This window comes from Crocuta crocuta, unplaced genomic scaffold, assembly GCF_008692635.1.
Source record: "Crocuta crocuta isolate KB4526 unplaced genomic scaffold, BGI_CrCroc_1.0 scaffold194, whole genome shotgun sequence".
Lineage (NCBI taxonomy): Eukaryota > Metazoa > Chordata > Mammalia > Carnivora > Hyaenidae > Crocuta > Crocuta crocuta.
Window position 1 is genome coordinate 2,426,584 of NW_027530084.1, and position 12,500 is coordinate 2,439,083.

The 12,500-nt window shown below is 36.7% G+C and overlaps 1 protein-coding gene across 5 annotated transcripts in view; it reads right to left on the reverse strand.

Moving 5' to 3' along the window:
• The window catches only part of KLHL32 (kelch like family member 32), a 113,831-nt gene that overhangs the window by 59,121 nt on the left and 42,210 nt on the right, over positions 1 to 12,500 (reverse strand). For 3 of the 5 annotated variants that reach the window (XM_077764733.1, XM_077764732.1, XM_077764730.1), the window contains one exon: positions 333 to 1,059. The exons of 1 other annotated variant lie outside the window; for it this stretch is intronic. In XM_077764733.1, the coding sequence (XP_077620859.1) occupies positions 333 to 1,017 (685 nt within the window). In that variant the 5' untranslated portion in view covers positions 1,018 to 1,059. The remainder of the gene's footprint in view (positions 1 to 332; positions 1,060 to 12,500) is intronic. One more of the 5 variants, XM_077764731.1, reaches the window with a different exon arrangement.

Here is a 12,500-nt window from a genome sequence, read left to right on the forward strand (position 1 = left end):
AAGCCACAAGGTGTGCAAGGCAATCCATGAATATCAAAAAGTGATAACCTAAACAATAGAAGGTTTAGTTAAAAAAGGATGTGATGGGCCATTAATTTCCACCTTGAATTTTAAACTAATCACTCAAAAAGTCACAGAAAGTTCTATTCTTTCCAATTACATTGCTCTCTAAAGAGGAGGTGCTCGGCAAATAAATGTTAATTAGCTAAAATGGTATCCTTGGTTCAATGGTTCAATTATACATGGCCATGACTACCAATACTCGACTTTTAAATTTATGCCACAATGAAAAAGTGTTTTTTGGTAAATCCAACATATGAGGCATGTTCTACCTGATATCCAAAGAAGACCATCAGCCACATATCCAGCATGGCATGAAAGGGATCGGTCAAAGGACTGCACAAAAGTCCATTTGTTCTTCTTGGGGCAATATCGCTCAACTGTAGGCAGAACCTGGCGTAGTTCATTTCTACCCCCGACTGCATAGAGGTATTCATCCATGGCACCCAGCACAAAATGCTCCCGGCAGTTTTTCATGGGTGCTATCTCCGCCCAGGAATTACTGCGGGGGTCATAGCGACAGGCAGTCCTCACGGCACACGTCCGGCCACTAGCATGCTCAACTTCTCCTCCTGCTACAAACAGAAAGTCCCCCATGACTGCTACACAGTGGTGGCTCCTTCCCACGGGCATGGGAGCCAGCTCGCTCCAGTTGGCAATGGCAGCTATGAGAGCATTCTCCTGGTCAAGAGGATTGAAGTACCGAAGTTCCTTGACTTTACAGACCTCACGTTTTTTCCCACCAATGATATACAGAGTGTCTGACTGGAACCGTGGTTTGGTCCTGCGAGTTTGCCAAACGGGCTGTGCATAGATGCTCTGGTGGTACTCCAGCGCCTCATTGACAAGAGCTGTTGCAGTTTCACTTGCCTGGACGAGGGGGTGGGACAGGGCAACTGTATGGAGCGTGTCCACATCCATGAGGCCAAAGCGGATATACTGCAGGAGCTCATCCATGTACTGGTAATGGCAGTTGTGTTCCAACCACCTCACGGCTAGCTGAAACAGAGGGAGGGGGGAGGGAGGAAGGGGGATGAGAGAACGCAAAGGTAAGGTAAGAAAGCAAGGCAAAGCAATGGTGTACAGGCAGGTCACCTTGTATTCTTTCAGGCACTTTATAAATGTATGATAAGATACATGTTTTTTCTTACAAATAGTGTAACTAGAATATTTTGGTACTCAGCTGAGGAATATTTTTTCTGCATCAGCAGAGACACAAAAGAGCTCAAGCATTGTTGTAGAGGTCAAGAGCAATGTTAAGTATCACTAGCAAAGACTTAAGGTGGCACTTGGGATGAACAATAATCACTTTTCAAAGAAAAAGAACACTGTTGTTAAACAGCCTGTCTCCTTGTTTCATGCATAAGAGGCTTGGTACACCCCACCCTAGGAATATCTATGGTGAGCAGAGTCACCACAGTACAAGTGGTGTATGTCAGCCCAGAAGTCAAGGTGCTGTATCAATTTGAGCGCATATGAAAATATGAGATCACCTGAGACCATGAGGTATACTTGGGAGAGACTCAATAGGACATTAGTCCTATTGGTACTAATTAGACCCCTTGGTAGGTCTAATCAGTCAGGAAACAAGAGAAGAAAAAGACTGTAACCCATCAATTTTATTTTTATTTCCCAATGAGTTTTTATCTTGGAAACATTTGTTGTCTGTACATACAAGATACTGGCCATTTGTTAGACCCGTTTTCACAGAACAGGATATGGAGGAGATTATCTTTGTATTATGGACACAATAGTGAAATGTAATCTTAACCTTTTTGTTTAGGTCTAGATTTCTTTCAAGAAGGAAAAAAAGTAAGAACTCTGGGCTACAGACATATAGAATTTCTTCAAACTAAAGGTATACAAAGTCGTTATTGTACAATAATTTAGAAAATACTATCAACAAAAAACCAACTCATGTTATAGAGCACATTATGTAGTTTAATTAATGTGACTTAATATTTAAGTTTGGCAGATTTTCCTACATACCAACATGAAATATATCTAATATCTCCAGGCAACAACACATTTGATACAAATTGTCCTTAGTGGCACCTATATTAATCTAGATTTCCTAGATAATATAAATGTGAATGTGAAGGAATTAGCATGAAAAAGTAAAGCAATAAATTAGAATATTAAGTAATTGTGGTTTATTTATGACCAATGAAATTGGGGTTCTGGCTCCCCTTTTCAGCTGATATGCATCACTGGGGAAAAAAAGTCTTCAGAGGGGATAGAGGAAATGTAGTGCTCTTGGATCATTACTCCTAGGCAAACATGAGCTGGGTTTTCAACTGGATTAAAAGGATCATGAAACTCTCTGAAGCACTAGATGATTTCATTTGAGAGCTTCATACAGAGTTTCTATACTCATTTTGACAAATGGCTCCAAAAGACAAGGCATATTTGGGGCTTTCCTTTTTAGCTTTCTGAATGAAGAGAATATAGGAAATTAAATCACTTCTAATATATACTAAATTGCATCTCTTGATGAACTACGTAGTGAAGACAAATGAAAAAATAATCCGAGGTAGCCTACCACTGGCAAGGAGGCAGACAGCATGGAGGGCAGATGACTGACATTCTCTAGCTATTTTTCTAGAAGCTGGCTTTTTTTTTTTTTAACTTAAATAAGATACCAACCTGATGAAAAAATGTATCTGTGTATGGTAACCATGAACAATAATCAAAGATATTGTAGAAGAAAAACATCACTAAGCAATCACCAGGAGGAATATGCCAGAAGTAGAGAGGGTTCCCATAGGCAACTTCCTGATTTTTTTTCCACCCTAATTTTAGAAATTTTGAGGAATGGCATTCCAATCATTTCCCTGGGAAGATAATTCAACAATTTAATGAACAATCTTCCATTCTTTGCCCAAAGAGCTTTCAAAAGTTTTCAGGGATAAAGTCATCCATTCAAAGCCCTTTCTCATGCACCAGGTAAAATTTTCTGAGACTTAATCTTTGATATTGCTCCTAATTTAAATGAGTTTTTCTAGCTGATACTGCTTTGCTCTGTTACAGATTTCTCAGCATCCTTACATCCTAATATTTCTGCAACTTTCATATGAATACTGCAGGAGACCGCATGAGTGAAACATTAGATAAATGTCCTCTTTTTAGAGCACAGTGCTGCCCATTTAATTATTTTTCTCTTCCCTCATACATCAGTTCTTCCTAGGTCATAGTCAATCTTGTAATCCATATCTTAACACTCTCTAGTTTGTTTTTATTTTTCTAGCAATTGGTGTCTCTTACTGCATGAAAAGTACACAGCTACAACTAGGTTCTGCCTTTAAGAAAATCTCTAACAAATCAAACTGGCAGTGGAACAATGACAACTGTGACCTATCACTGATTAATGTCTGAATTTCTGTCTACTATTAGGTCTATATCACATGTATCATGAGGTTTTCCATGTTCAATTTCTCAATACTATGCATTATAGAATGTTTTGTGCACAAACATTTAGTTAATGTTTTCTGGGATAATTTTTATCTTATTTCTTGCCAATATTTGTAATTTCTCACCGACTTCATATAACTTGCACAATTTTATCATTGTAAATATTTTCAGATTACACAAGTCATTCACAGTTATTGGGTTTATCTTTTCTCCAAATTCAAGGTAAATGTAATTTACAATGAACTGTTCTGACACCAACCTCAAAGCAACCTTGGCTAGAATTAGTGTGATTTATAGATTTAAATCCAGTGCTTCCCAAACCTAGCATGCACACAAATTAACTGGGGTTTCTGGTCAAGACACAGCTTCTGATTAGTGGGGAGAAGAGAATAGGGAGTTTGCATCTTTAACCATCTAAAGGTGATAGATACACTGCTGGTCCATAGACCACACTGAGTCAGGAGGTCCCAGATAGATTCTCATTCACGGAAGAGTAAATCGCTACCTTTTTAGAGTAAATTGAATCTTTTGTTTCAAAATTAAGAAGGCTTAAATCAAATGAAGTCTAAGTTGGATGTTTTAGTAAAAATATAGGATACTTATAGCTTAGTATTAAAGGTAGAGCAATATATTTCCTACATGGTAAGATATGGGTAAGATCTTACTACAGGTAAGACAGCATATTTTGAGACCTTGGTTATATAAGGTCTATAAATCAACAGCTGATTCTGACAGCGTATAGTGAATCATGTAAACACTCTGCAGTTCTGCTTTCACAATAATAAATAAATGTTAAAGGGTGAAACAACAAGGATGGAGCTAGAGTATATCATACTAAGCAAAAAAAAAAAAAAGGCAGATAAAGACAAATACTGCATGATTTCACTCATATGTGGAATTTCAGAAACAAAAGAGCAAAGGGAAAAGCAAAGAGGGAGAGAGGCAAACCAAGAAACAGACTCTTAACTATCAGAACAAACTCCCAGAGGGGAGGTGGGGTGGGGGAATTAGGGGATGGGGATTGAGGCTGCATTTGTTGTGATGAGCTCTAGGTGATGCATGGAAGTGGTGAATCACTACATTATATGTCTGAAACTAACATTACACTGTATGTTAACTAACTGGAATTTAAATAAACACTTAAAAAAAGGAGTAATTATACTGTTTTTACTTTCGTAAAAATGTAAAAGAGAAAAACCACTGAAAGCATGGATAACTCTTATTTATCCAAATAATTAAAGAAATGGCAAAGAAGTTTCAGAACAATGAACAACCTCAAAATCACTTCTATACTATGGACCTCACTGAGGCCCATTTAAGGGGTTTGAAGAATGTAGTAAGCAAAAGGTGGATTCATCACTGGAGCATCACAGAACCGAAAGAGCACAGTTAGCTTTGTAGTGTATTCTGGGGCTTAGGTGGAACTGGTGGTTTTTAATCACCCTACATTGAAAAAGCATAAATCAGGGAAGGCTGAAATCCTATTCTATCTTACTTATTCTAGCATACTGATATCCCCATTGCTCTAAACTGTAGCATATTTTAATTAGGAGAAAAATGAAGCAATTAGCAAAAGTCTTATCTCCCACTGTTTTTGGTGACAAAGCCAGCAAGAGTGGGAAAAAATTAAAGATTCTATCTGGGAAAGCACACAAATAGTACCATTAGGCAAGATGTTTCCTAAACCACATGAAACACAAGATAGTATCATCTCTAACCAGGTGGCTCAGTCGGTTAAGAGTCCAACTGGGCATGATTTCACCATTTGTGAATTTGAGCCCCGCATTGGGCTCTGTGCTGACAGCTCAGAGCCTGGAGTCTGCTTCAGATTCTGTGTCTCCCTCTCTTTGCTCCTCCCTCACTGGTGCTCTTTCATTCTCCTAAAAATAAATACACATTAAATTTTTTTTAAAAAACACACACACACAAGACTACAGGAGATCTCCCAAGCACTATGCCTGATCCAGTCTAATTCATCCTACCCTGTTGGAGAATTGTTCCTTTCTACAAGGAGCATTTGCTACAGCTTATTCTAGCTTCAACTCATCTCATCCTCAGATCCTTGATAAGGAGAATGCCTGCAGACACTAGGCTATAAATATTTGTTAAAGGGAAAAAATATTTACTGTTGCCTGGGAGGCTCAGTCAGTTGAGCACCTGACTTTGACTTAGGTCATGATCTCAGGGTTCATGGGTTCAAGCCCCACATCAGGCGATGCACTGACAGCTCAAAGCCTAGAACCTGCTTCAGATTCTGCGTCTTCCTCTCTCTGCTCCTCGCCCACTCATACTCTGTCCCTCTCTCTCAAAAGTAAATAAACATTAAAAGTTTTTTTAAAAAAGGGAAAGTTATTTTCAATTATTCTTCCACTGTTTCTCATACTCTTCTTGAACAAATAATATCAATTTCCCTATGTAATTATCTACCTATCACAGGTTTTGGTTTCCTATTATTTAATCATTATGGCTTTCCTCTAAAGTCCTTATAAGCTCTCAAAATGTCACACATCAGCATGCAGTGTACTAGACTTACATATATAAGACCCTTGTTTTACTCCTTCACATGATTGGTGCCGACCACCTCTATTTGAGATTCTTGGCAATGCAATGAACATCATAGTCTTGTAAGCCCTCAAATAAATAAAATATTAGAGCAAGAAAAAACTTCAGTATCCACTTGGTATTTGATTCAAGCTTCTCAATTTTACAAACAGAAATCAAATCTAGAGAACGTATCTCTCTTACCTCACATTATGCAACTAATTAGTAGAAAAGCTGGAAGTAAAACTCCAGCTTTTTAGATTCTTAATGACAGAGAACAAACTGAAGGTTGCTGGAGGGGAGGTGGGTTGGGGAGATGGGTGAACCGGGTGATGGGCATTAAGGAGGGCATTTGTGATGAGCACTGGGTATTGCATGGAAGTGATAAATCACTAAATTCTACACTTGAAACTAATATTACACTGTATGTTAACTGGAATTTACATAAAAACTTGAAACTACAAAAATAAATTAATTAAAATTAAAGCTGAAAAAAAGCTAAAGGAAAAACAAACCCAGGTTTGAAATTATACAACTGTTTTTCTATTGTATCACACCATCATTATTTTTCTTTTTTTTAATGTTTTTTTTATTTACTTTTGAGAGAGAACAAGCAGAGGAGAGGCAGACAGATGGGGGCAGAGGATCCAAAGCAGGCTCTGCACTGACAGCAAAAAGCCCAATGTGGGGCTTGAACTCACGATCCATGAAATCATAACCTGAGCTGAAGTCAGATGCTCAACTGACTGAGCCACCCAGGTACCCCATCATTACTTTTCTATCAGTAATTATTTTAACACTGAATGCAGGCAAATATAATTAAGACCAAACATAACTTCCATATTTAGAGTTAAATTAAAAACAAATCAAGTATTTTTAAGTATTCTTTGCTTGAAGATAGGTGGACAATAGTTTTCAATAAGTCTCATTTATGGATTACTTAAACATAAAAAGCATATATTTAATGCTTTTAAAAATGCTTTTAATGCTTTTAAAGAGTGTGTAATTAAAGAATAAGTATTCAAAGTAAAAGGCACCCTTTGAGTCTTGAATTATTGTTTTACTTTTAAGGAGTATGTATTTTAATTCTAGGTCATTATTTGTTAACTGAATCTGGCTCAAAAATATATAGAAAAGACAATCCTTTTCTTTTAGTTTTCTCAGTATATCCCCATTAATTACCATTCTATGGAGTAGAATATATGATATATGATATATATTCCTAAATATAATAGTATATAATCCTAAATTCTACAAATTTTACTCTAATTCAATTAAAATATTTAATTTACTCCTGTATTTCAGAAATATATCAATTATATGAACAAACATTACATTCCTAATATTACAAATCCTCAGACTGTCATCCACATTCCTTTATTGTTCATGCTCAAACACACTCAGACAGAAGCTGCTGTTCTGAAATCTAAAATTCCTAATCCTTTCAAAGCAGCAGCTGTTTTGAAGTCTAACTCATGCTTATATATGGATGTCTGTATGTATGTGTACTAACCAACATGTATGCGTACTAACCAACATGACCCCAAAGTAATGTCAAAATAATAACAAATCTTACATTCACAGATTTCCTGGAAAATATGTGAATTATAAAGTCATCCCAAATCCAAGAACACACAATCAATGCATTCTTCCATACAAGTACTCTATGTCTTGCAAATGTATATTAAAATGTCCTTTACAGAGGCAGTTCTCATGAGATGAGAGATCAAATTTTTTTTAATCAACGGTAACAAAAGATAAAGTCCTAATGCATTGTTCAAAAGCACGATTTCTTTGTCTTGATTCACAAATTTTCACTGAAAAGGATGTTCTTATCACAGCACTATCAGCCAGAGCTGAGTAAGCAAGGACTGATATTTTTGCCCATAGCTTTATTCTGCCCCCTTGGCCAGGGGCACCTGTAATTATTCTCCTATTTAAAACTTTGTTGCAGACAGCTTTGCTGAAGGGGCGAACTAAGCCCTCCCTCTTGCAGAAGCCCACGCTGTGAAGGCACAAGTGTCTATATCTTTGCCAGTCCTGTCATCCCGCTGAGATAAGCCAGGGCACCAGTCTCCCCTCAGTGCCCAAGAGGCAGCATCAATTCCACACTTCTGCAAATTCAGAAAGGGACAAAGGAAGGGCACAGGAGCAAATCAACAACCAACTGACATTCCTGAACCTCCAAAAAGAGCCGGCATGTTAAAGAGCATTTGGCCAACACGGGGTGGGAAGCCATGGAAACATCTTCTAATACACTGATTGACGATGCATGGATAGTCTTCCCTCTCTAAGCGCAGTATCAAGCAAACTCTCCATCTTCCAATCCATGTCCTCACAGGGATGGTGTCTGACTATTACACATTGCATTAGAGAACAGTATGTTATCCATTATCTCACAATTCCTTAAATCCTAATAAACATAAAACTTTAGCAAGATACCTTCCTAAAAATACACACAATTCCTTCAGATTGTAGGTGTGGACGGTTCCCCTAGAATGAGTGAGCAGGCGTTGAGACTTACCATGTTAAACTACATAGAAGCTCACCACATTAACATGAGTCATGTGAAGTCCAGATAGGGACATCTTAAACCAGAGTAATGACTGCCACGGAGGGGAAAGTTCATGTTAATAAATAAATGTGCCAGATTTTGTGTCCATATTCTCTTCTTTGAGACCAAATGAAAAATTTCTGTTCAAAAAGACAACATTGCCATAAAATCCTAAAGCATCAGAAACTAGGAACACGGGATCAGAGCATTTTCCTCTACCAGAACAATGAAAATGTTACCATGGAGGAATATTAAAAATTATAACAGTGCTCACTCGAGTGCTATAATTAAAACTGTGTCAACATTTTGCTTGTAAAACAGATTTTTCAAGGGAGGTTACACATTAACCATTATAGCTGACTACAGACTTATATATGACACATAGGCGATTTTTTCCTCAAGAAATGTACTTCAATAGAATCAAATCTGATGAGGCTCAAGGTTCATATATTGTCAGAAAAAAAGACCTGGCAGATTTTAAAAAGAATATTCAGCTTAGCAGATATGATAACACATATTCTTTCATTGTTCATTTAACACTTTATGAAGTTGGAGACTAAAAAATGCTCTTATTTTCATCTTTAGGATAAAACACATGCCTAGTAATACTCTGGTTTCTTTTCAAGTTGTATAAATCTTTTGCCTTTTACTATGGATTTCCATAAAGGGGAATAGTTATGTTTTTTTATAGGATTTTAAAATATATATGTAATATATACAGCTTACTTTCCAATGGTTCAGAAAACGCTCTTTATTTCTCTTCCCCATCCCTCTCTTTCTTTCCCTCCTGTATTTTTTCTCTTGATATATATCTATAGAGATTTAGATATTTATAAAGACAGAGAGAGAGAGAGCAAGACAGAGACAGAACATATGATAAAGCAAATGAGGTAATTTAAGAAATTGGCAGATCATATGGGTATTCTCTGTGCCATTCCTACTCTTGTAACTTTTCTTTAAGTTTAAAATTATTTTGAAATAAAAATTGAAAAACAAAAGAAAATTGTTCCTGATAATCATCTTCATATATACATACATGAAACATGTAATAACACACACACATATATATGTGTGTATATATATATTTATATTTATATTTATATTTATATTTATATTTAATTACATGCCACAGAGCATCAAAAGAAAGATCCCTTGAGACCAAGGGGTGTTCCAGGTACTTAAGAGGGCAAACAAAAAGTGACCTGAGTTGTCCTTTGGTTCAGTCTTATAACACAAGAGGATATTTCAAAAGGATTTTATAAGTGTTGGATATCAAAATGAAGACAAAATAAACATAGGAAAAAAAGATAAGGTTAGTATCCTATGATGCCCTTTTCCCCTGTGAAAACTGGGAACTCAATAATATTGAGTTGATGAGGGAGTCTCTTCTACCTCTAGGATGTGTGTCACCTACAGATCACCAAAAATAGTATTGTAAAGTAGAATCCTCCAAACTTTCAACAGTGGGAGAGGCGACCACAATTAATCACTAGGTCTAGTATCCATGTCCCAGATTTTCACAGCACATAGTTTTTATAAATCTCTTTCAGAAAAACAAAATGATTTTTTTTGTCTATAATTCTATACTCACCAGAAATACATGCATGTTTATGTGCACAGACAGACAATCAGGTCACATCATGGTCTTTTTCTCCCTGGGAACAACTTTGTTCAGAGCATATTATGCCACTTAACAGTTACCACCTCTTGTAAAAACAAGATAATCTCAGCAAAAGAACACACATTTCAAATTTGTAAGACAACTGCTTCAAGGTACTATTTATTTAAAATCTCAGAAGGAGATTTTATATATCAAGGCAAACATTCTGCAAACCAATCACATAAATTTTTACCTCAGGACTGTATTGAAATATACTTATATACAAAGATTTTCAGGTGGGAAAAATACCCAAGGGCAATGACGACAACCACAATCACCTGTACCAGTGATGCTGCAGGGAAAATGGAACCCACCCTTGATCTCCTCCTATGTTAGCAAAATGCAGGAACAATTAGAAATAACTTCTTCTCCTTGCCTTCCAATAATCTGATAATGGTCTCTAAGCCAAAAAGTAATACTCACTCACCTAACCCTTGATGACATCAGAATATTACTTGAAGCTGGACTGATAACAATAAAATAAGTAAAATCTTAGTGTCTATATATTTATATATGACATCCTTCTGAATATCAAAGAGACTCTGCATGTTTTCAGTGAGATATTAAGCTCATATTGTTAGAACACTGGAAAATGACAGAAAGCCTACCTGGTCAAGAGAATAAAACCCTGCTATATCCCATTGGCAATAGGACTAGAATGACCCTACATGGGTCACAATATTTTGTATTTCCTGGATACTACATGCAATGAAGATGGATTATCAGGGCAAAGTCCACTGAAGTTGCCAGGAAAACCTGATGGTTCCTTCAACCATTAATTGGTAAGCACCCACAGAGGTGAATGTGACACAGTAAAGAAGGAGGCAGGACTTGATGTTAAAGATCTGTTTCTGCAACCTAACTTATTTGGGCATTTATGAAAAACACTAGCATACTGAGGCTCAGCTTCAGTATCTGTAAAACAAGAATCGTATTAGTTACATCACAGGGGTCTAGAGAGGACTGAAAGAGAAATCATGTGACGGTGCTTGGCAAACTACAATATTTAGACCATATACAGAATTAATATGATGGCAAGGTGCCACCAAGAGATGGAGCTAATCCTCAATTCAATTATTCTTTTGAACTAATCATAAAGGTGCGCAATTCAGACTGTATAGAACACAGTACTGTGCAATATTGGTGTAAATTTTGAGAAAATGCTGTGATTCATAAGAAACTTATTACACAGTACTAAATACTTCACGTCATAAAGTAAGAATAAAAGCATGACAGATAATCTGTTGTAGATTATAAACTAGCCCTTACGATGAGCCTGTTTTCACAGAAATGGGCCCAGTAATTCTAACTCAGTAATTTAAGGTCTGTGGGCTTTGTTAAATCCCAAGTCAGAGAAGAATGAATGAGTGAATGAATGAATGAATGAATGAATGGAGAGATATAGACATACACCTGGTTGTTTTTGCATAATACTCAGCATATACACTTTCTTCACTTGGCTCGAGTCTCTCACTAAAAATACTTGAAGTCATGTCCATAAGTCCCCTGAAATCTCAACTCAGTTTACTGGGTGGCAAGGAAAATATATACATAAACTAAGTTATCTGGCTTGAGACAACTAAAATAATGACTGATTGTCTGAGCTGATTACTTTTCTTCCTGTTTTGATACTCTGAGGCAAATGATATAACCATGAATCTTTTCTTTCATATCTTTTATTCACCCATTCCTCAGTTTCTTTCTGAGTGTCCATTATGTGCCAGGAACTTACTTAGTGAGAAAAAGGATTCTAATCAGTCCACAAATACACATTCTTATGTGCCATTCACTTCCAAGCATATATAACTCAAGGCTAACTCTTGACCTCAAATGTCTTAACATATCCCTGTAAAATATACTCATGGAGTACTGGAATTAGGGGAAGAAAAATCCCGCAAATTCAGAGTTCTGCAAATTCTGTCTATTGTAAGCAGGTTTTCAGACACATGCAAAAACTGTCTTTTAATGCTGCCATTTCCCTCATGGGTGTTTTAAATATTGCTGGTACACTTATATAAATTTTATGGTTTTAAAAAAAGCTGTTTAATTTGTAAACATGCCCTGGAGCATCCTGAGAGCATCAAGACTTTGAATATTTCTTTATGAGCTGATTCAATAATAATGAACCAATAGCAGGTTCACTGGCACACATACTCCCTGCCTAAAATTAAACCTTTAATGACCAAATGGACCTCACAGGCTCAAGCAGCTGCCCCAGGTCACTGATACAGACAGGGACAGTCAAACCCTTCAAACAAACGTTACTATGATGAA